General features: G+C 43.3%; 1 protein-coding gene across 1 annotated transcript; it reads left to right on the top strand.

The window, feature by feature from the left end:
* The first annotated feature begins 224 nt into the window (after positions 1-224).
* LOC142842014 (cyclin-dependent kinase 16) lies at positions 225-24,353 on the top strand. Its single transcript, XM_075959002.1, has 15 exons — positions 225-582; positions 1,598-1,731; positions 2,614-2,739; positions 3,002-3,058; positions 3,913-4,027; positions 9,473-9,567; positions 9,677-9,739; positions 10,406-10,529; positions 11,728-11,848; positions 20,766-20,863; positions 21,503-21,608; positions 22,212-22,254; positions 22,889-22,979; positions 23,396-23,473; positions 24,008-24,353. The coding sequence occupies exons 1-15, from the start codon at positions 243-245 to the stop codon at positions 24,043-24,045; spliced, it is 1,629 nt and encodes a 542-aa protein (XP_075815117.1). The 5' UTR covers positions 225-242; the 3' UTR covers positions 24,046-24,353.
* Positions 24,354-24,742: the final 389 nt, after the last annotated feature.

The raw sequence follows: 24,742 nt of genomic DNA, 5'->3' as shown, positions 1-24,742 counted from the left end.
ATAATTAGAATGTTGCGTACATGATAATTAGAATATCGCATACATAATTAGGATATTGCATACATGATATTAGAATATTGCATGCATAATTAATGACTATAAAATTAGGATATTGCAACATGATAATTAGGATATTGCATACATGATATTAGAATATTGCATACATAATAAATATAAAATTAGAATATTGCATGCATAATTAATGACTATGCAAATCCCCCCTGTCTCCCCCCCAGGCGGCCATGGACCGGATGAAGAAGATCAAGCGGCAGCTCTCCATGACCCTCCGCGGGGGGCGGGGCCCAGACAAGAGCAATGGAGCCGCTGAGCAGCAGATCGGCCGCGGGGGGCGGGGCCCAGACAAGAGCAATGGAGCCGCTGAGCAGCAGATCGGCCGCGGGGGGCGGGGCCCAGACAGGAGCAATGGATCCGCGGAACAACCGATCGGCCGCGGGGGGTGGGGCCCAGACAGGAGCAATGGATCCGCGGAGCAGCAGATCGGCCGGGACCTGGGGGCGACCACGGCCCGTGTGGCTCCTGGGGACCTGCGTCCTGCCCGGGGCCCGCTCAGCTCGGCGCCAGGTAATTCATATTTATTCGTTTATACGTATACGGTCTATTTTCTTTATAAATAAATCTTTTTTAATCTATTTATTATGCATGCAATATTCTAATTATATATTTATTTATTATGCATGCAACATTCTAATTTTTTATTTATTATGTATGTGATATTCTAATTTTTATATCTATTTATTATGTATACAACATTCTAATTTTTATGTTTATTTATTATGCATGCAATATTCTAATTTTATATTTATTTATTATGCGTGCAACATTCTAATTTTATATTTATTATGCATACAATATTTTGATTTTATATTTATTATGCATACAATATTTTGATTTTATATTTATTTATTATGGATACAATATTCTGATTTTTACATTTATTATGTCTGCAATATTCTAATTTTATATTCATTTATTATGCATACAACATTCTAATTTTGTGTCTATTTACTATGCATGCGACATTCTAATTTTTATATTTATTATGCATACAATATTTTAATTTTATATTTATTTATTATGGATACAATATTCTAATTTTTTTATATTGATCATGGATGCAATATTCTGATCTTTTTATATTTATTGATCAGGCATACAATATTCTGATTTTTATATTTATTCATCATGGATACAGTATTCTAATTCTTTTCATATTTATTGATCATGCATACCATATTCTAATATTTTATATTTATTTATCATGGACACAATATTCTAATTCTTATTTATTAATTGATCATGGATACAATATTCTAATTTTTTTATATTTATTGATCATAGGTACAATATTCTGATTTTTTTATATTTATTGATCATGCATGCAATATTCTGATTTTTTAATATTTATTGATCATTCATGCAATATTCTAATTTTTTTATATTTATTGATCATGGATACCATATTCTGATTTTTTATATTTATTGATCATAGACACAATATTCTGATTTTTTATGTTTATTGATCATGCATGCAATATTCTGATTTTTCATATTTATTATTTATACAATATTCTGACAGAGATCGTCCACGAGGACACGAAGATGGGGTCGGACGGCGAGAGCGACCAGGCCTCGGCCACCTCCTCCGACGAGGTGCAGTCGCCCGTCAGAGTGCGCATGCGCAGCCACCCGCCCCGCAAGATCTCCACAGAGGTGCGGCCCGGATGGAGGGGTGGGGTGGGGTCATGTTTATTATGTGTACAACATTCTAATTTTTATATTTATGCATTTATCATGCATATTAATTATGCGTGCGATATTCTAATTTTCATATTTATTTATTATGTGTGCAACATTCTAATTTTTATATTTATTGTGCATGCAATATTCTAATCTATATTAATTATGCATGCGATATTCTAATTTTACACTTATTTATTATGTATACAATATTCTAATTTTTATGTTTATTCATTGTGCATGCAATATTCTAATTTATGTTAATTATGTATGCGTGCGATGTTCTAATTTTCATATTTATTTATTATGTGTGCAATATTCTAATTTTTATAGTTAGTTATTTCTGCATGTGGTATTCCAGTTTTTATATTTATTTATTATGCATGCAATGTTGTAATTTTACATTTATCATGCACACAATATTCTAATTTTTATGTTTATTTATTATGTATGCAATATTGTAATGTTATGCTTATTATGTATGCAATATTCTAATTTTAGTATTTATAGTGTGTACAATATTGTAATTTTTATGTTCACTTATGATGTACACAATATTCTAATTTTATATTTATTATGCAGACAACATTCTAATTTTTATATTCAATTATGTGCACAATATTCTAATTTTATATTTATTTATTATGTATACAATATTCTAATTTTTATATTTATTGTGTATACAATATTCTAATTTTATATTCATTTATTATGTACACAATATTCTAATTTTTATATTTATTTATTATGCATACGAACTCAGCACCCGGGCCGTGCTCCAACCACCGAGCCACCCCTCGGGCCCCTCACGCTTCTCTATTTATAATCTTATTTTTAATCTTTATTTTAATCCAGGACATCAACAAGCGCCTGTCGCTGCCCGCTGACATCCGGCTCCCCGAGGGTTACCTGGAGAAGCTGACGCTCAACAGCCCCATCTTCGACAAACCGCTCAGCCGGCGGCTGCGCAGGGTCAGCCTGGTGAGCGCCGTGATTAATTAATTTAATTTAATTTAATATAATTTATTCTAATTTAGTTTAATTTGTTCTAATTTAATTTATTTTAATTTAATTTATTCTAATTTAATTTATTTTAATTTAATCTATTGTATTTTAATTTAATTTCAATTTATTTTATTTTATTTTGATTTAATTTATTTTATTTTGATTTAATTTAATTTATTTTAATTTAATTTTAATTCATTTTGTGGCAATCCAATCCCCTCCTCTCCCCCCCCTGCAGTCCGAGATCGGCTTCGGGAAACTCGAGACCTACATCAAGCTGGACAAGCTGGGCGAGGTGAGGACCGGGGTGGAAATCAGTAAATTTAAATAAAATAAAATAAATAAAGGCGGGGAGGAGGCAGAAGTCCTGAATAAATAAATAATTTTTTTTATAAATAAAAAAAAGGCGGGGAGGAGGCAGAAATCCTTCATAAATAAATAAATTTATTTATTTTTATTTTTTTATATAAATTTAAAATAAAAGGCAGGGAGGAGGCAGCAATCCTTAAAAATAAATAAACGTATTTATTTTTATTTTTTTATAAGTAAATTTAAAAAAAAGAAAAGGTGGGGAGGAGGCAGAAGTCCTTCATAAATAAACAAATTTATTTATTTTATTTTTTTATAAATAAATTTTAATAGAAAAGGCGGGGAGGACGCAGAAATCCTTCATAAATAAATAATTTTATGATTTTTTTTATAAATAAATTTAAAAAGAAAAGCCAGAGAGAAGGCAGAAATCTTTAATAAATAAATTTATGATTACTTTTTTTATAAATAAATTTTTAAAAAAAGGCTGGGAGGAGGCAGAAATCCTTAATAAATAAATAAATTTATTTTTTTATAAATAAATTTTTAAAAAGGCAGGGAGGAGGCAGAAATCCTTAATAAATAAGTTTATGATTTATTTTTTATAAATAAATTTATAAAAAGGTGGGGAGGAGGCAGACATCCTTAATAAATAAATAAATTTATTTTTCATAAATAAATTAAAAATAAAAAAGGCTGGGAGGAGGCAGTAATCCTTAATAAATAAATTTATTTATTTATTTTTTATAAATAAAATTAAAAAAAGGCGGGGAGGAGGCGGACATCCGTAACAAACAAATAACCTTACCCCGCGTTTGGTTGTCCCCGCTCGCGGCCCAGGGCACCTACGCCACCGTCTACAAAGGCAGGAGCAAGCTGACCGACAACCTGGTGGCGCTGAAGGAGATCCGGCTGGAGCACGAGGAGGGCGCGCCCTGCACCGCCATCCGGGAAGGTACGCGCCCCGCCTTATTTAGTTTACTATTATTTATTCATTCCTTCATTTATTTAATTAATTTTCATTTTTTTTTATTTTTATTTATTTATTTTTGTTTATTTTATTTTTATTTATTTATTATTTTTACTTATTTGTTATTTATATTTATTTATTTTATTTTTATTGATTTATTTTTTATCTATTTATTATTTATTTTTATTTTTATTGATTTATTTTTTATCCATTTATTATTTATTTTTATTTATTATTTATGTATTTATTTATTAGTCATTTATTGATTGATGAAAGATTTCTGTCTCCTCCCCGCCGCTGCTGCCGCCTCCCGAATTTTATTTCACTTTTTAATTTTTTATTTATTTGTTCTTGACTCCGTGGCACACCGTCTCTATGATATTTTTATTTTTTCATTTATTTAATTTTCATTGATTGATTGATTGATTAAGATTGATTGATTAAGGATTTCTGTCTCTTCCCCCCGCCACCTCCTGAATTTTATTTCTTAATTTTTTATTTATTTATTTTTTATTTATTGATTGGTTGTTTTTTTAAATATATTTATTAAATATTTCCGCCTCCTCCCCACCACCACCTCCCGTTTCCCTCCCCCTTCCCCGTCTTAGACTTTCTTGACGCCATGGCACACAGTGTATGACCAGTGAGGACAGGTTCAAAACCGGATCCAACTGGATCAAACCGGTTCAAACTGGATCAAACCAGTGTAGACAGGTTCAAAACCGGATCCAACTGGATCAAACCGGTTCAAACTGGATAAAACCAGTGTAGACAGGTTCAAAACCAGATCAGACCGGATGAAAATGGTTCAGACTGGATCAAGCCAGTGTAGACAGGTTCTAAACCAGATCCAACTGGATCAGACCGGATCTAACTGGATCAAACCTGTGTAGACAGGTTCTAAACCGGATCCAACTGGATCAGACAAGGCAAACTGGATCAGACCGAATCAAACTGGATCTAACCAGTGTAGACAGCTTCAAAAGGGGATCCAACTGGATCAGACCGGATCAAACTGGTCCAATCTGGATCTAACCAGTGTAGACAGGTTCTAAACCAGATCAGACCAGATGAAAATGGTTCAGACTGGATCTAACCAGTGTAGACAGGTTCAAAACTGGATCAGACTGGATCAAACTGAATCAAACTGGATCAAACCAGTGTAGACAGGTTCAAAACCAGATCCAACTGGATCAGACCGAATCAAACTGGATCAAACCAGTGTAGACAGGTTCCAAACCGGATCCAACTGGATCAGACCGGATCAAACTGGTCCAAACTGGATGTAACCAGTGTAGACAGGTTCAAAACTGGATCAGACCGGATGAAAATGGTTCAAACTGGATGTAACCAGTGTAGACAGCTTCTAAACAGGATCCAACTGGATCAGACCGGATTAAACTGGATCCAACCAGTGTAGACAGGTTCAAAACCGGATCAGACCGGATGAAAATGGTTCAAACTGGATGTAACCAGTGTAGACAGCTTCTAAACAGGATCCAACTGGATCAGACCGGATTAAACTGGATCAAACCAGTGTAGACAGGTTCAAAACCGGATCAGACAGGATGAAAATGGTTCAGACTGGATCTAACCAGTGTAGACAGGTTCTAAACCGGATCCAACTGGATCAGACCAGATGAAAATGGTTCAAACTGGATCAAACAAGTGTAGACAGGTTCAAAACCAGATCCAACTGGGTCAGACTGGATCAAACTGGATCTAACCAGTGTAGACAGGTTCTAAACTGGATCCAACTGGATCAGACCGGATCAAACTGGATCAAACCAGTGTAGACAGCTTTAAAACCGGATCAGACCGGATGAAAATGGTTCAGACTGGATATAACCAGTGTAGACAGGTTCTAAACCGGATCCAACTGGATCAGACTGGATCAAGCTGGTTCAAACTGGACCAAACCAGTGTAGACAGGTTCAAAACCGGATCCAAATGGATCCAACTGGATCAAACAAGTGTAGACAGGTTCAAAACTGGATCAGACCGGATGAAAATGGTTCAGACTGGATATAACCAGTGTAGACAGGTTCTAAACCGGATCCAACTGGATCAGACCGGATCAAACTGGATCAAACCAGTGTAGACAGCTTCAAAACCGGATCAGACCGGATGAAAATGGTTCAGACTGGATCTAGCCAGTATAGACAGGTTCTAAACCGGATCTAACTGGATCAGACCGGATCAAACCTGTTCAAACTGGATCAAACCAGTGTAGACAGGTTCAAAACTGGATCCAAATGGATCCAACTGGATCAAACAAGTGTAGACAGGTTCAAAACTGGATCAGACCGAATCAAACTGGATCAAACCAGTGTAGACAGCTTCAAAACCGGATCCAACTGGATCAGACCGAATCAAACTGGATCAAACCAGTGTAGACAGCTTCAAAACCAGATCAGACCAGATGAAAATGGTTCAGACTGGATCTAACCAGTGTAGACAGGTTCTAAACTGGATCTAACTGGATCAGACCGGATCAAACCTGTTCAAACTGGATCAAACCAGTGTAGACAGGTTCAAAACCGGATCCAAATGGATCCAACTGGATCAAACAAGTGTAGACAGGTTCAAAACTGGATCAGACCGGATGAAAATGGTTCAGACTGGATATAACCAGTGTAGACAGGTTCTAAACCGGATCCAACTGGATCAGACCGGATCAAACTGGATCAAACCAGTGTAGACAGCTTCAAAACCGGATCAGACCGGATGAAAATGGTTCAGACTGGATCTAGCCAGTATAGACAGGTTCTAAACCGGATCTAACTGGATCAGACCGGATCAAACCTGTTCAAACTGGATCAAACCAGTGTAGACAGGTTCAAAACTGGATCCAAATGGATCCAACTGGATCAAACAAGTGTAGACAGGTTCAAAACTGGATCAGACCGAATCAAACTGGATCAAACCAGTGTAGACAGCTTCAAAACCGGATCCAACTGGATCAGACCGAATCAAACTGGATCAAACCAGTGTAGACAGCTTCAAAACCAGATCAGACCAGATGAAAATGGTTCAGACTGGATCTAACCAGTGTAGACAGGTTCTAAACTGGATCCAACTGGATCAGACTGGATCAAACTGGTTCAAACTGGACCAAACCAGTGTGGACAGGTTCAAAACCTGATCCAACTAGATCAGACCGGATCAATCTGGTTCAAACTGGACCAAACCAGTGTATACAGCTTCAAAACCGGATCAAACTGGATCAAACCAGTGTAGACAGCTTCAAAACCGGATCAGACCGGATGAAAATGGTTCAGACTGGATCTAACCAGTGTAGACAGGTTCAAAACTGGATCTAACTGGATCAGACTGGATCAAACTGGTTCAAACTGGACCAAACCAGTGTAGACAGGTTCAAAACCGGATCCAAATGGATCCAACTGGATCCAACAAGTGTAGACAGGTTCAAAACTGGATCAGACCGGAACAAACTGGATCTAACCAGTGTGGACAGCTTCAAAACCGGATCCAACTGGATCTAACCAGTGTAGACCGGTTCTAAATGGTGTTTTGGACTGTCTCTCCTCACCTGTGCAGCGTACCATCAACACCCCAGGTTTCACGGTGTGGACCACCCCTGCCAGGTTCATCCTTTATTTTAAGATTTATTTACTTATTACGTATACAATATTCTAATTTTTATATTTACTTATTTATTAAGTATACAATATTCTAATTTTATATTTATTATGTATGCAACGTTCTAATTTTTATATTTATTATTTATGCAACGTTCTAATTTTATATTGATTTATTAAGCATACAATATTCTAATTTTATGTTTATTTATTATGTATGCAATATTCTAATTTATATTTATTATGTATACTATATTTTAATTTTATATTTATCATGTATACAATATTCTGATTTTATATTTATTTATCATCTATACAATATTCTAATTTTTTATTTATTTATCATGTATACAATATTCTGATTTTATATTTATTGATTATGGATACAATATTCTGATTTTATATTTATTGATTATGGATACAACATTCTAATTTTATATTTATTTATTATGTATACAATATTCTGTGTGTGTGTCTGATGGCCAGAAGAGGGCACCAGACCCCATCACTGACGTGGCCAGGACTCGAACCCAGGACCTCGGGAAGAGCAGCCGGTGGTCTAACCACTGAGCCGTTCCTCCAGCCGCTGTGTGGTTCATTTATTTATTTATTTATTTATTTATTTATTTATTTATTATTTTTGGTTTTTCGAGACAGGGTTTCTCTGCGGCTTTGGTTCCTGTCCTGGCACTAGCTCTGTAGACCAGGCTGGTTTCGAACTCAGCACCCGGCTCTTATCTTTATTTTGAAGACGAGGGCTCTCACTCTTGCTCTGTCTCCATAATAAATAAATGAATGTAAAAATCAGAATATTGTACACATAATAGATAAATATAAAAATTAGGGTATTGTATACATAATAAATATAAAAATTAGAATATTGTGTACATAATAGATGACTATAGAATTAGAATATTGTATACACGATAAATAGACATAAAAATTAGAACAATGTATATATAATAAGTAAATATAAAAATTAGGATATTGCATGCATGCATGATAGATATAAAAATTAGGATATTGCATACATAATGAATAGATATAAACTTAGAATATTGTATGCATAATAAATATAAAATTGGTTATTGTATACATAATAAATAAATATAAAATTAGAATATTGCATACATAATAAATAAATATAAAAAATAGATTATTGTATACATAATAAATATAAAATTAGAATATTGTGTACATAATAAATATAAAAATCGGAACATTGCGTACATAATAGATATAAAATTAGAATATTATATGCATAATTAATATTAAAATCAGATCATTATGTACGTGATAAATATAAAATCAGAATATCATATGCATAATTAATGTGAAAATCAGGATATTGCATACATAATATATAGTTAGAATATCACGTGCATAATTAATATTAAAATCAGAATATTGCATACATAATAAATATAAAATCAAAACATTATGTACATAATAAATATAAAAACTAGGATATTGTATACATAATAAATAAATATAAAATCAGAATATTGCATACATAATTAATATGAAATCAGATTATTACATACATAATAATATAAAATTAGAATATCATGTGCATAATAAATATTAAAATGAGACCATTACGCACATAATAAATATAAAATTAGAATATTGCATGCGTAATAAATATAAAATTAGTATATCGCATACATAATAAATATAAAATCAGGATATTGCATACATAATTAATATAAAATCAGAATATCACATGCATGATTGATATAAAATTAGAATATCGCATGCATGATTGATATAAATTAGAATATCGCATGCATAATTAACATAAATCGGAATGTCGCCCTCCCTCCAGTGTCCCTGCTCAAGGACCTCAAGCACGCCAACATCGTCACGCTCCACGACATCATCCACACCGACAAGTCCCTCACCCTGGTCTTCGAATACCTGGTAAGGTCGGGGGTCACGGCGCCGCCCCGGGGGGTGATGGGAAATTTCCCAGGGGCCATCGCGGGCGGGCGACGACGTCCGTGCCTCGGTTTCCCCGTTGTGCCCCCAGGACAAGGACCTGAAGCAGTACCTGGACGACTGCGGCAACGTCATCAACGCGCACAACGTCAAGGTGGGAGCGGGGGCGGGGGCCCCAAAAATGATGATTTTACCCCCAAAAATGTTTTTACCCAAAAATGACGGTTTCACCCCAAAATGACGTTTTCACCCCAAAAATGTTTTTACCCAAAATGACGTTTTCACCCCAAAAATGACGTTTTCCCCAAAAATGACGTTTTACCCCAAAATGACGGTTCCACCCCAAAAATGATGTTTTCACCCCAAAATGACGTTTTCACCCCAAAAATGAGTTTCACCCCAAAAATGACGTTTTCACCCCAAAATGACGTTTTCACCCCAAAAATGACGTTTTCGCCCCAAAAATGACGTTTTCGCCCCAAAAATGACGTTTTCACACCCAAAATGATGTTTTTACCCCAAAATGACGTTTTTCCCCCAAAATGATATTTTGCACTCAAAAATGATTTTGTGCACAGAAAAATGCTGATGTTTTCACCCAAAAATGCTGATTTTTTGCACTCAAAAATGCTGATTTTCACCCAAAAATGATGTTTTCTTTGCACCCAAAAACGATGGGGTTTTTTCACCCAAAAATGATATTTTGCACCCAAAAATGATGATTTTTTTGCACCCAAAAATGTTTTCTTTGCACCCAAACATGATGATTTCCCACAAAAATGCTGATTTTCCCCCGGAAATGCCGTTTTCCCGCCCGCAGCTGTTCCTGTTCCAGCTGCTCCGCGGCCTGGCCTACTGCCACCGCCAGAAGGTGCTGCACCGCGACCTCAAACCCCAGAACCTGCTCATCAGCGAGCGCGGCGAGCTCAAGCTGGCCGACTTCGGTGCGGTATTTATGATATTCATATTTATTTATTATATGCACAATATTCTGATTTTATGTTCATTTATTGTGTGTGCAACATTCTCATTTTATATTAATCATGCATGCAATATTCTGATTTTATATTCATTTATTGTGTGTGCAATATTCTCATTTTATATTATGCTTACAATATTCTGATTTTATATTATGAATAGAATATTCTAATTTTATATTTATTACGTTTGTAGTATTATAATTTTATATTTATTATGTGTGAAATATTCTAATGTTATGTTTATTTATTAATTATGCATGCAATATTCTAATTTTATATCTGTTTATTATGCGTGCAATAGTCTAATTTTATATTTATTTATTTTATATACAATATTCTAATTTTTATATTCATTTATCATGTGTGCAGTATTCTAATTTTATGTTTATTTACTATGTATACAATATTCGAATTTTTATATTTAGTTATTATGTGTACCATATTCTTAATTTTATATTTATGTATTTGTTTTTTATATACACAATGTTATAATTCTCTTTTTATTTATTAATTTATTATGTATACAATATTCTAATTTTATATTTAGTTATTAATTATGCATGCAACATTTTAATTCTCTTTTATATTTATTCATTACGTATACAGTATTCTGATTTTTATATTTATTTACTATGTATACAATACCCTAATTTTATATTTATTTATTATGTGTGCAACACCCTAATTTTATATTTATTTATTATGCACACAAATATTCTGATTTTTATATTTATTTATCATGTGTGCAGTATTCTAATTTTATATTTATTTATCATGTGTGCAGTATTCTAATTTTATATTAATTTATTATGCACACAATATTCTAATTTTATATTTATTTATCATGTGTGCAGTAATATAATTTTATATTTATTTATTATGCACACAATATTCTAATTTCATATTTATTCATCATGTATACAATATTCTAATTTTATGTTTAGTATGCACACAATATTCTAATTTTACATCTATGTCTACAATAATCCCATCTGCACGTGAGCCTAAAGAGGGCGCCAGACCCCATCACAGACGGCCGTGAGCCTCCCTGGGGTGGCCGGGGACTCGAACCCAGGACCCGGGGTTTCCCGGGGACTCGAACCCAGGACCCTGGGGTGGCTGAGACTCGAACCCACAACCCCGGGGTCTCCCGTCCCCCCAGGCCTGGCGCGGGCGAAGTCGATCCCCACGAAGACGTACTCGAACGAGGTGGTGACGCTGTGGTACCGCCCCCCCGACATCCTGCTGGGCTCCACCGACTACTCGACCCCCATCGACCTCTGGTGAGGGCGGGGCCGGGGGGTCACGGGGTCGCGGGGTCACGGGGCGGGGCCGGGGGGAAGGGGGTCACGGGGTCACGGGGGCGGGGTCACGGGGGCGGGGTCACGGGGGCGGGGGCGGGGTCACAGGAGCGGGGCAGTACCGTCTCCCCGACATCCTGCTGGGCTCCACCGACTACTCGACCCCCATCGACCTCTGGTGAGGGCGGGGCCGGGGGGTCACGGGGTCACGGGGGCGGGGCCGCGGGGTCACGGGGGCGGGGTCACGGGGGCAGGGCGCGGGGTCATGGGGGCGGGGCGGTACCGTACCCCGACATCCTGCTGGGCTCCACCGACTACTCGACCCCCATCGACCTCTGGTGAGGGCGGGGCCGGGGGGTCACGGGGTCACGGGGGCGGAGCCACGGGGTCACGGGGGCGGGGGGCGGGGCGGTACCGTCCCCCTGACATCCTGCTGGGCTCCACCGACTACTCGACCCCCATCGACCTCTGGTGAGGGCGGGGCCGGGGGGTCACGGGGTCACAGGGGCGGGGCCACGGGGGCGGGGGTCACGGGGGCGGGGCCGGGGGCGGGGCCACGGGGGCGGGGCAGTACCGCCCCCCCCGACATCCTGCTGGGCTCCACCTACTACTCGACCCCCATCGACCTCTGGTGAGGGCGGGGCCGGGGGTCACGGGGTCACGTGGGCGGGGGCGGGGCCACGGGGGCGGGGGCGGGGCTGGGAGTCACGGGTCACGGGGGCGGGGCCACGGGGGCGGGGGGCGGGGCGGTACCGTACCCCCGACATCCTGCTGGGCTCCACCGACTACTCGACCCCCATCGACCTCTGGTGAGGGCGGGGCCGGGGGGGTCACGGGGTCATGGGGGCGGGGCCGCGGGGGCGGGGCCACGGGGGCAGGGGCGGGGCGGTACCGTACCTCTACATCCTGCTGGGCTCCACCGATTACTCGACCCCCATTGACCTCTGGTGAGGGCGGGGCCGGGGGGGTCATGGGGGCGGGGCCACGGGGGCGGGGGCCACGGGGCGGGGGAAGGGCCACGGGGGCGGGGGCCACGGGGGCGGGGGCGGGGCCTCGGGGGCGGGGTCACAGGGTCACCCGACCCTTCCCAGGATGCCTCTCCTACCCACAATGCCTTTCCCTACCCATGATGCCTTGTCTGTCCTCTCTACCCATGATGTCTGTCCTCTCTACCCATGATGCCTTGTCTGTCCTCTCTACCCATGATGTCTGTCCTCTCTACCCATGATGTCTGTCCTCTCTACCCATGATGTCTGTCCTCTCTACCCATGATGTCTGTCCTCTCTACCCATGATGTCTGTCCTCTCTACCCATGATGTCTGTCCTCTCTACCCATGATGTCTGTCCTCTCTACCCATGATGCCTTGTCTGTCCTCTCTACCCATGATGTCTGTCCTCTCTACCCATGATGTCTGTCCTCTCTACCCATGATGTCTGTCCTCTCTACCCATGATGTCTGTCCTCTCTACCCATGATGTCTGTCCTCTCTACCCATGATGTCTGTCCTCTCTACCCATGATGTCTGTCCTCTCTACCCATGATGTCTGTCCTCTCTACCCATGATGTCTGTCCTCTCTACCCATGATGTCTTGTCTGTCCTCTCTACCCATGATGTCTGTCCTCTCTACCCATGATGTCTGTCCTCTCTACCCATGATGTCTGTCCTCTCTACCCATGATGTCTGTCCTCTCTACCCATGATGTCTGTCCTCTCTACCCATGATGTCTGTCCTCTCTACCCATGATGCCTTGTCTGTCCTCTCTACCCATGATGCCTTGTCTGTCCTCTCTACCCATGATGCCTTGTCTGTCCTCTCTACCCATGATGTCTGTCCTCTCTACCCATGATGTCTGTCCTCTCTACCCATGATGTCTGTCCTCTCTACCCATGATGTCTGTCCTCTCTACCCATGATGTCTGTCCTCTCTACCCATGATGTCTGTCCTCTCTACCCATGATGTCTTGTCTGTCCTCTCTACCCATGATGTCTGTCCTCTCTACCCATGATGTCTTGTCTGTCCTCTCTACCCATGATGTCTGTCCTCTCTACCCATGATGTCTGTCCTCTCTACCCATGATGTCTGTCCTCTCTACCCATGATGTCTGTCCTCTCTACCCATGATGTCTGTCCTCTCTACCCATGATGTCTGTCCTCTCTACCCATGATGTCTGTCCTCTCTACCCATGATGTCTGTCCTCTCTACCCATGATGTCTGTCCTCTCTACCCATGATGCCTTGTCTGTCCTCTCTACCCATGATGTCTGTCCTCTCTACCCATGATGTCTGTCCTCTCTACCCATGATGTCTGTCCTCTCTACCCATGATGTCTGTCCTCTCTACCCATGATGTCTGTCCTCTCTACCCATGATGTCTGTCCTCTCTACCCATGATGTCTGTCCTCTCTACCCATGATGTCTGTCCTCTCTACCCATGATGTCTGTCCTCTCTACCCATGATGCCTTGTCTGTCCTCTCTACCCATGATGTCTGTCCTCTCTACCCATGATGCCTTGTCTGTCCTCTCTACCCATGATGTCTTGTCCTCTCTACCCATGATGTCTGTCCTCTCTACCCATGATGTCTGTCCTCTCTACCCATGATGTCTGTCTGTCCTCTCTACCCATGATGTCTGTCCTCTCTACCCATGATGTCTTGTCTGTCCTCTCTACCCATGATGTCTGTCCTCTCTACCCATGATGTCTGTCCTCTCTACCCATGATGTCTGTCCTCTCTACCCATGATGTCTGTCCTCTCTACCCATGATGTCTGTCCTCTCTACCCATGATGTCTGTCCTCTCTACCCATGATGTCTGTCCTCTCTACCCATGATGTCTGTCCTCTCTACCCATGATGTCTGTCCTCTCTACCCATGATGTCTGTCCTCTCTACCCATGATGTCTGTCCTCTCTACCCATGATGTCTGTCCTCTCTACCCATGATGTCTGTCCTCTCTACCCATGATGTCTGTCCTCTCTACCCATGATGTCTGTCCTCTCTACCCATGATGTCTGTCCTCTCTACCCATGATGTCTGTCCTCTCTACCCATGAGGTCTGTCCTCTCTACCCATGATGTCTGTCCTCTCTACCCATGATGTCTGTCCTCTCTACCCATGATGTCTGTCCTCTCTACCCATGATGTCTGTCCTCTCTACCCATGATGTCTGTCCTCTCTACCCATGATGTCTGTCCTCTCTACCCATGATGTCTTGTCTGTCCTCTCTACCCATGATGTCTGTCCTCTCTACCCATGATGTCTGTCCTCTCTACCCATGATGTCTGTCCTCTCTACCCATGATGCCTTGTCTGTCCTCTCTACCCATGATGTCTGTCCTCTCTACCCATGATGTCTGTCCTCTCTACCCATGATGTCTGTCCTCTCTACCCATGATGTCTGTCCTCTCTACCCATGATGTCTGTCCTCTCTACCCATGATGTCTGTCCTCTCTACCCATGATGTCTGTCCTCTCTACCCATGATGTCTGTCCTCTCTACCCATGATGTCTGTCTGTCCTCTCTACCCATGATGTCTGTCCTCTCTACCCATGATGTCTGTCCTCTCTACCCATGATGTCTGTCCTCTCTACCCATGATGTCTGTCCTCTCTACCCATGATGTCTGTCCTCTCTACCCATGATGTCTGTCCTCTCTACCCATGATGTCTGTCCTCTCTACCCATGATGTCTGTCCTCTCTACCCATGATGTCTGTCCTCTCTACCCATGATGTCTTGTCTGTCCTCTCTACCCATGATGTCTGTCCTCTCTACCCATGATGCCTTGTCTGTCCTCTCTACCCATGATGTCTGTCCTCTCTACCCATGATGTCTGTCCTCTCTACCCATGATGTCTGTCCTCTCTACCCATGATGTCTGTCCTCTCTACCCATGATGTCTGTCCTCTCTACCCATGATGTCTGTCCTCTCTACCCATGATGTCTGTCCTCTCTACCCATGATGTCTGTCCTCTCTACCCATGATGTCTTGTCTGTCCTCTCTACCCATGATGTCTGTCCTCTCTTCTCTACCCATGATGTCTGTCCTCTCTACCCATGATGTCTGTCCTCTCTACCCATGATGTCTGTCCTCTCTACCCATGATGTCTGTCCTCTCTACCCATGATGCCTTGTCTGTCCTCTCTACCCATGATGTCTGTCCTCTCTACCCATGATGTCTGTCCTCTCTACCCATGATGTCTGTCCTCTCTACCCATGATGTCTGTCCTCTCTACCCATGATGTCTGTCTGTCCTCTCTACCCATGATGTCTGTCCTCTCTACCCATGATGTCTGTCCTCTCTACCCATGATGTCTGTCCTCTCTACCCATGATGTCTGTCCTCTCTACCCATGATGTCTGTCCTCTCTACCCATGATGTCTGTCCTCTCTACCCATGATGTCTGTCCTCTCTACCCATGATGTCTTGTCTGTCCTCTCTACCCATGATGTCTGTCCTCTCTACCCATGATGTCTGTCTGTCCTCTCTACCCATGATGTCTGTCCTCTCTACCCATGATGTCTGTCCTCTCTACCCATGATGCCTTGTCTGTCCTCTCTACCCATGATGTCTGTCCTCTCTACCCATGATGTCTGTCCTCTCTACCCATGATGTCTGTCCTCTCTACCCATGATGTCTGTCCTCTCTACCCATGATGTCTGTCCTCTCTACCCATGATGTCTGTCCTCTCTACCCATGATGCCTTGTCTGTCCTCTCTACCCATGATGTCTGTCCTCTCTACCCATGATGTCTGTCCTCTCTACCCATGATGCCTTGTCTGTCCTCTCTACCCATGATGTCTGTCCTCTCTACCCATGATGTCTGTCCTCTCTACCCATGATGTCTGTCCTCTCTACCCATGATGTCTGTCTGTCCTCTCTACCCATGATGTCTGTCCTCTCTACCCATGATGTCTGTCCTCTCTACCCATGATGTCTGTCCTCTCTACCCATGATGTCTGTCCTCTCTACCCATGATGTCTGTCCTCTCTACCCATGATGTCTGTCCTCTCTACCCATGATGTCTGTCCTCTCTACCCATGATGTCTGTCCTCTCTACCCATGATGTCTGTCCTCTCTACCCATGATGCCTTGTCTGTCCTCTCTACCCATGATGTCTGTCCTCTCTACCCATGATGTCTGTCCTCTCTACCCATGATGTCTGTCCTCTCTACCCATGATGTCTGTCCTCTCTACCCATGATGTCTGTCCTCTCTACCCATGATGTCTGTCCTCTCTACCCATGATGTCTGTCCTCTCTACCCATGATGTCTGTCCTCTCTACCCATGATGTCTGTCCTCTCTACCCATGATGTCTGTCCTCTCTACCCATGATGCCTTGTCTGTCCTCTCTACCCATGATGTCTGTCCTCTCTACCCATGATGTCTGTCCTCTCTACCCATGATGTCTGTCCTCTCTACCCATGATGTCTGTCCTCTCTACCCATGATGTCTGTCCTCTCTACCCATGATGTCTGTCCTCTCTACCCATGATGTCTGTCCTCTCTACCCATGATGTCTGTCCTCTCTACCCATGATGTCTTGTCTGTCCTCTCTACCCATGATGTCTGTCCTCTCTACCCATGATGTCTGTCCTCTCTACCCATGATGTCTTGTCTGTCCTCTCTACCCATGATGTCTGTCCTCTCTACCCATGATGTCTGTCCTCTCTACCCATGATGCCTTGTCTGTCCTCTCTACCCATGATGTCTGTCCTCTCTACCCATGATGTCTGTCCTCTCTACCCATGATGTCTGTCCTCTCTACCCATGATGTCTGTCCTCTCTACCCATGATGTCTGTCCTCTCTACCCATGATGTCTGTCCTCTCTACCCATGATGTCTGTCCTCTCTACCCATGATGTCTGTCCTCTCTACCCATGATGTCTGTCCTCTCTACCCATGATGTCTGTCCTCTCTACCCATGATGTCTGTCCTCTCTACCCATGATGCCTTGTCTGTCCTCTCTACCCATGATGTCTGTCCTCTCTACCCATGATGCCTTGTCTGTCCTCTCTACCCATGATGTCTGTCCTCTCTACCCATGATGTCTGTCCTCTCTACCCATGATGTCTGTCCTCTCTACCCATGATGTCTTGTCTGTCCTCTCTACCCATGATGTCTGTCCTCTCTACCCATGATGTCTGTCCTCTCTACCCATGATGTCTGTCCTCTCTACCCATGATGTCTGTCCTCTCTACCCATGATGTCTGTCCTCTCTACCCATGATGTCTGTCCTCTCTACCCATGATGTCTGTCCTCTCTACCCATGATGTCTGTCCTCTCTACCCATGATGTCTGTCCTCTCTACCCATGATGCCTTGTCTGTCCTCTCTACCCATGATGTCTGTCCTCTCTACCCATGATGTCTTGTCTGTCCTCTCTACACATGATGTCTGTCCTCTCTACCCATGATGCCTTGTCTGTCCTCTCTACCCATGATGTCTGTCCTCTCTACCCATGATGTCTTGTCTGTCCTCTCTACCCATGATGTCTTGTCTGTCCTCTCTACCCATGATGCCTTGTCTGTCCTCTCTACCCATGATGTCTGTCCTCTCTACCCATGATGTCTTGTCTGTCCTCTCTACCCATGATGCCTTGTCTGTCCTCTCTACCCATGATGTCTGTCCTCTCTACCCATGATGTCTGTCCTCTCTACCCATGATGTCTGTCCTCTCTACCCATGATGTCTGTCCTCTCTACCCATGATGTCTGTCCTCTCTACCCATGATGTCTGTCCTCTCTACCCATGATGTCTTGTCTGTCCTCTCTACCCATGATGCCTTGTCTGTCCTCTCTACCCATGATGTCTGTCCTCTCTACCCATGATGTCTTGTCTGTCCTCTCTACCCATGATGTCTGTCCTCTCTACCCATGATGTCTGTCCTCTCTACCCATGATGTCTGTCCTCTCTACCCATGATGTCTTGTCTGTCCTCCCTACCCATGATGTCTGTCCTCTCTACCCATGATGTCTGTCCTCTCTACCCATGATGTCTGTCCTCTCTACCCATGATGTCTGTCCTCTCTACCCATGATGTCTGTCCTCTCTACCCATGATGTCTGTCCTCTCTACCCATGATGTCTGTCCTCTCTACCCATGATGTCTGTCCTCTCTACCCATGATGCCTTGTCTGTCCTCTCTACCCATGATGTCTGTCCTCTCTACCCATGATGTCTGTCCTCTCTACCCATGATGTCTGTCCTCTCTACCCATGATGTCTGTCCTCTCTACCCATGATGTCTGTCCTCTCTACCCATGATGTCTGTCCTCTCTACCCATGATGTCTGTCCTCTCTACCCATGATGTCTGTCCTCTCTACCCATGATGTCTGTCCTCTCTACCCATGATGTCTGTCCTCTCTACCCATGATGTCTGTCCTCTCTACCCATGATGCCTTGTCTGTCCTCTCTACCCATGATGTCTGTCCTCTCTACCCATGATGCCTTGTCTGTCCTCTCTACCCATGATGTCTGTCCTCTCTACCCATGATGTCTGTCCTCTCTACCCATGATGTCTTGTCTGTCCTCTCTACCCATGATGTCTGTCCTCTCTACCCATGATGTCTGTCCTCTCTACCCATGATGTCTGTCCTCTCTACCCATGATGTCTGTCCTCTCTACCCATGATGTCTGTCCTCTCTACCCATGATGTCTGTCCTCTCTACCCATGATGTCTGTCCTCTCTACCCATGATGTCTGTCCTCTCTACCCATGATGTCTGTCCTCTCTACCCATGATGTCTGTCCTCTCTACCCATGATGTCTGTCCTCTCTACCCATGATGTCTGTCCTCTCTACCCATGATGTCTGTCCTCTCTACCCATGATGTCTGTCCTCTCTACCCATGATGCCTTGTCTGTCCTCTCTACCCATGATGTCTGTCCTCTCTACCCATGATGTCTTGTCTGTCCTCTCTACACATGATGTCTGTCCTCTCTACCCATGATGCCTTGTCTGTCCTCTCTACCCATGATGTCTGTCCTCTCTACCCATGATGTCTTGTCTGTCCTCTCTACCCATGATGTCTTGTCTGTCCTCTCTACCCATGATGCCTTGTCTGTCCTCTCTACCCATGATGTCTGTCCTCTCTACCCATGATGTCTGTCCTCTCTACCCATGATGTCTGTCCTCTCTACCCATGATGTCTGTCCTCTCTACCCATGATGTCTGTCCTCTCTACCCATGATGTCTTGTCTGTCCTCTCTACCCATGATGTCTGTCCTCTCTACCCATGATGTCTGTCCTCTCTACCCATGATGTCTGTCCTCTCTACCCATGATGTCTTGTCTGTCCTCTCTACCCATGATGTCTGTCCTCTCTACCCATGATGTCTGTCCTCTCTACCCATGATGTCTGTCCTCTCTACCCATGATGTCTGTCCTCTCTACCCATGATGTCTGTCCTCTCTACCCATGATGTCTGTCCTCTCTACCCATGATGTCTGTCCTCTCTACCCATGATGTCTGTCCTCTCTACCCATGATGTCTGTCCTCTCTACCCATGATGTCTGTCCTCTCTACCCATGATGCCTTGTCTGTCCTCTCTACCCATGATGCCTTGTCTGTCCTCTCTACCCATGATGCCTTGTCTGTCCTCTCTACCCATGATGCCTTGTCTGTCCTCTCTACCCATGATGCCTTGTCTGTCCTCTCTACCCACGATGCCTTGCCCGTCCCCCTTACCCATGATGCCTTGCCCGTCCCCCCTTACCCATGATGCCTTGCCCTTACCCATGATGCCTTGCTCTTCCCCCTTACCCATGATGCCTTGCTCTCCCCCCTTACCCATGATGCCTTGCCCGTCCCCCCTTACCCATGATGCCTTGCCCTTACCCATGATGCCTTGCTCTTCCCCCTTACCCATGATGCCTTGCTCTCCCCCCTTACCCACGATGCCTTGCTCCCCCGCAGGGGCGTGGGCTGCATCTTCTACGAGATGGCCACCGGCCGCCCGCTCTTTCCCGGCTCCACGGTGGAGGAGCAGCTGCACTTCATCTTCCGGATTCTGGGTGAGGAGCTGAGGCAGGGGGATGGCGGGCGTGCAGGGGGGAGGAGCTGAGGCAGGGGGATGGAGGAGCAGCTGCACTTCATCTTCCGGATTCTGGGTGAGGAGCTGAGGCAGGGGGATGGCGGCCGTGCCGGGGGGAGGAGCTGAGGCAGGAGGATGGAGGAGCAGCTGCACTTCATCTTCCGGATTCTGGGTGAGAAGCTGAGGCAGGGGGATGGTGGGCGTGCCGGGGAGGAGCTGAGGCAGGGGGATGGCGGGCGTGCAGGGGGATGAGCTGAGGCAGGGGGATGGCGGGCGTGCAGGGGGATGAGTTGAGGCAGGGGGATGGCAGGCGTGCAGGGGGGAGGAGCTGAGGCAGGGGGATGGCGGGTGTGCAGGGGGGAGGAGCTGAGGCAGGGGGATGATGGCCATGCAGGGCGGATCTCAGAGGGGCCTGAGGAGCTGAGGCAGGGGGCTGGACTCGAACTCGGACCCGCCCGAGGAGCTGAGGCAGGGGGATGGACTCGAACTCGGACCCGCCGGCCCCCGAGACAGGGTTTTTCCCTGGGAGACCGGGCTGGACTTGAACTCGGACCCGCCAGCCCCCGAGACAGGGTTTCTCTCTGGGCTGCACTCGAACTCGGACCCCGTTCCGCCCTAGGCACCCCGACGGAGGAGACGTGGCCCGGCATCCTCTCCAACGAGGAGTTTCGAACCTACAACTACCCCAAGTACCGCGCGGAGGCGCTGCTGAGCCACGCGCCCCGGTGAGGCCGGCGGGCGGGGACGGCGGTTTCGAGGGGCCCCAGGGGGGTGGGGACCGAGGGTCACGGGTGACAGGGACGGCGGTTTCGAGGGGCCCCGGGGGTGGGGATGGCGGTGTCGAGGCGACCCAGGGGGTGCCGACTGAGGGTCACGGGCGACAGGGACGGCGGTTTCGAGGGGCCCCGGTGAGGCGGGCGACGGGGATGGGGACGGTGGTTTCGAGGGGACCCGGGGGGGACCGAGGGTCACGGGTGACGGGGACGGCGGTTTCAGGGGCCCCGGGGGGGACAGTGGTTTCGAGGGGCCCCGGGGGGTGGGGACTGAGGGTCACAGGCGACGGGGACGGCGGTTTCGAGGGCCCCGGGGGGGGGACCGAGGGTCACGGGTGACGGGGACGGCGGTTTCAGGGGCCCCGGGGGGGGACAGCGGTTTCGAGGGGCCCCGGGGATGGGGAATGAGGGTCACGGGCTATGGGGAAGGCGGTTTCGAGGGGCCCCGGGGGGGACCGAGGGTCACGGGCGACGGGGATGGCGGTTTCGAGGGGCCCCGGGGGTGGGGACCGAGGGTCACGGGCGGTGTCGCCCCCCACATTGTCTTTATCGTAGGCTCGAGAGCGAGGGCGCCGACCTCCTGTCCAGGCTGCTGCGGGTGAGACTTACATGATTATTATTCGTAGAATATGCTAATTTTATATTTATTACTCATAGAATATGCTAATTTTACATGTATTATTCATAGAATATTCTAATTTTGTGTTTGTTATTTGTATAATATGCTAATTTTGTGTTTGTTATTCATAGAATATACTGATTTTAGATTATTATGCATGCGATATTCTAATTTTATGTTAATTTATCATGTATGCAATATTCTAATTTTTATATTTATTTATGTATACAGTTTTCTAATTTTATATTTATTTATCATGCATACAATATTCTAATTTTATGTTGATTCATCATGTATACAATATTCTAATTTTTATATTTATTATATATACATTATTCTAGTATTTATATTTATTTACTATGTATGCAACGTTCTAATTTTATATTTATTATGCATACAATACTCTCTCCCACGCAATTTTTTATTTATTATTTATTTTTCTTATTATTTATTATTTCTTTTTATTATTTATTTTTATTCATTTGAGACCCATCTACTCTCTCCCGCGCAGTTTTTTATTTATTATTTATTTTTATTTATTTATTAATCATTTATTATTATTATTTATTATTATTATTATTTATTAATCTGAGACCCCCTCTCCCCCGCACAGTTCGAGGGTCGCCACCGGATCTCCGCGGACGACGCCATGCGCCACGCGTTCTTCCTCGGCCTGGGCGAGCGAATCCACAAACTTCCCGACAGTCAGTGCGGGGGCGGGGGGGGATTTTATTTATTATTTATTATTTATTTATTTATTATTTATTTATTTTGTTTTTTTTTAAATTTTCAATTTTTTATTTATTTTTTCCTTCCACTTTTTTACGGAATTCTCCCAGAGTCCATAGCATTTGCAGGACTCCACTCTTAATTTTAATTATTTTATTTTTATTTCTATTTATTTATTTTTTTGATTTTTTTTTAATTTTTTATTTTATTATTATTTTTTATTTATTTTTTCCTTCCACTTTTTTACGAAATTCTCCCAGAGTCCATTGCGTTGCAGGACTCCACTTTTTTTTTATTTTCTATTTTTATTTTATTCTATCTTATTTTATCTTTATTTTATTTTATACTATTTTATTTTTATTTTATTTTATCTTATTTTATTTTCCCGCAGCCACGTCGATATTTGCACTAAAGGAGATCCAGCTCCAGCAGGAGGCCGCTCTGCGCCCCGCGTCCGGGCCCGACCCAGGTAACCGCGGCCAATAAAATCCATTTATTCTCATAAAATCCATTTATTCTCATAAAATCCATTTATTCTCATAAAATCCATTCTAACAAAATCCATTTATTCTCATAAAATCCATTTTTTATTTTTCTTTCTTTTTTTTCCATTTATTTATTATTTGTATATTTTTTATTCTGTCTTAATTTTTTTCCATTTATTTATTATTTTTATTGATTATTTATTATCCTTTTCTGATGCTAACAACCGCCATTGATTCTTTTTTTTTGTTTTCCTTTTTTTAATTTTTTCATTTTTCCCCATTTATTTATTATTTATTATTTTTAATTATTTATTATTTTTATTATTACTTTTATTTATTATTATTTAATTATTTATTATTGATTATTGTTGATTATTTATCGTTTTTAATTATTTATTACATTTATTATTTATTATTTTTAATTATTATTGATTATTTATTATTGATTATTTATTATTTTTATTGATTATTTATTATTGATTATTATTGATTATTTATTATTTATTCCCCCGCCGCAGGCCGGCCAGCCTTCCGGGTCGTGGACACCGAGTTCTAAGCCGCGATCGAAGCCCCAGACCCAGGTCCCCGCGGCGGGCAGCGGATGCAGGGGGATTGCCACACCCGGGCCTGGACTCGAACCCGCGACCACACCCGGGCCTGGACTCGAACCCGCGACCACACCCGGGCCTGGACTCGAACCCGCGACCCACGCCACACCCTTCACACCGGGATTCGCACCCGCAGCCCTCCCCGCTAGTCCCCTGCCATCCCCCTGCCTCCGCCCCCGACCCCGCCCCCGCCCGTCCACCATTGGTCGGCCCCGTCTGTCTGTCTGCTGGGTGCTAACAAAGCTCTCGCCACGGATTGGCTGCGTCGTGCGTCCGTCTGCGTCGTCGTCGCGGCCGGCGGGAGGGAGGGACGCACGTTTTATTAACTTATTAATTTTATTTTATATTTTCTTTATTTTTTTATTTATTTTTTATTTTTTATTTAATTTATTTTATTTTTTTATTTTATTTATTATTTTATTTTATTTTTTAATTTTATTTTTTATTTTACTTTATTTTCATCTTATGTTTTAATTTTTTTAATTCAATTTTATTTTTTTATTTTTACTTTATTTTATTTTTTTGTTTTATTTATTTTTTATTTTATTTATTTTTTAATTTAATTTAATTTTTTATTTTATTTTATTTTATTTTGGATTTTTCGACTCCCACGCCCGGGATTGTGGGTAACGCAGCCCCAGGCCC

Source organism: Microtus pennsylvanicus, chromosome Y (assembly GCF_037038515.1).
Source record: "Microtus pennsylvanicus isolate mMicPen1 chromosome Y, mMicPen1.hap1, whole genome shotgun sequence".
Classification (NCBI taxonomy): Eukaryota; Metazoa; Chordata; class Mammalia; order Rodentia; family Cricetidae; genus Microtus; species Microtus pennsylvanicus.
This window is presented reverse-complemented; position numbering and strand designations above follow the sequence as displayed.

Bases quoted from the DNA above. Each gene is read 5' to 3' on its own strand.
- LOC142842014 (XM_075959002.1), top strand. From the start codon at position 243: ATGGACCGGATGAAGAAGATCAAGCGGCAGCTCTCCATGACCCTCCGC. The intron at 583-1,597 runs GTAATTCATATT...ATATTCTGACAG, and splicing joins CCCGCTCAGCTCGGCGCCAG to AGATCGTCCACGAGGACACG. The intron at 23,474-24,007 runs GTAACCGCGGCC...CCCCCGCCGCAG, and splicing joins CGCGTCCGGGCCCGACCCAG to GCCGGCCAGCCTTCCGGGTC.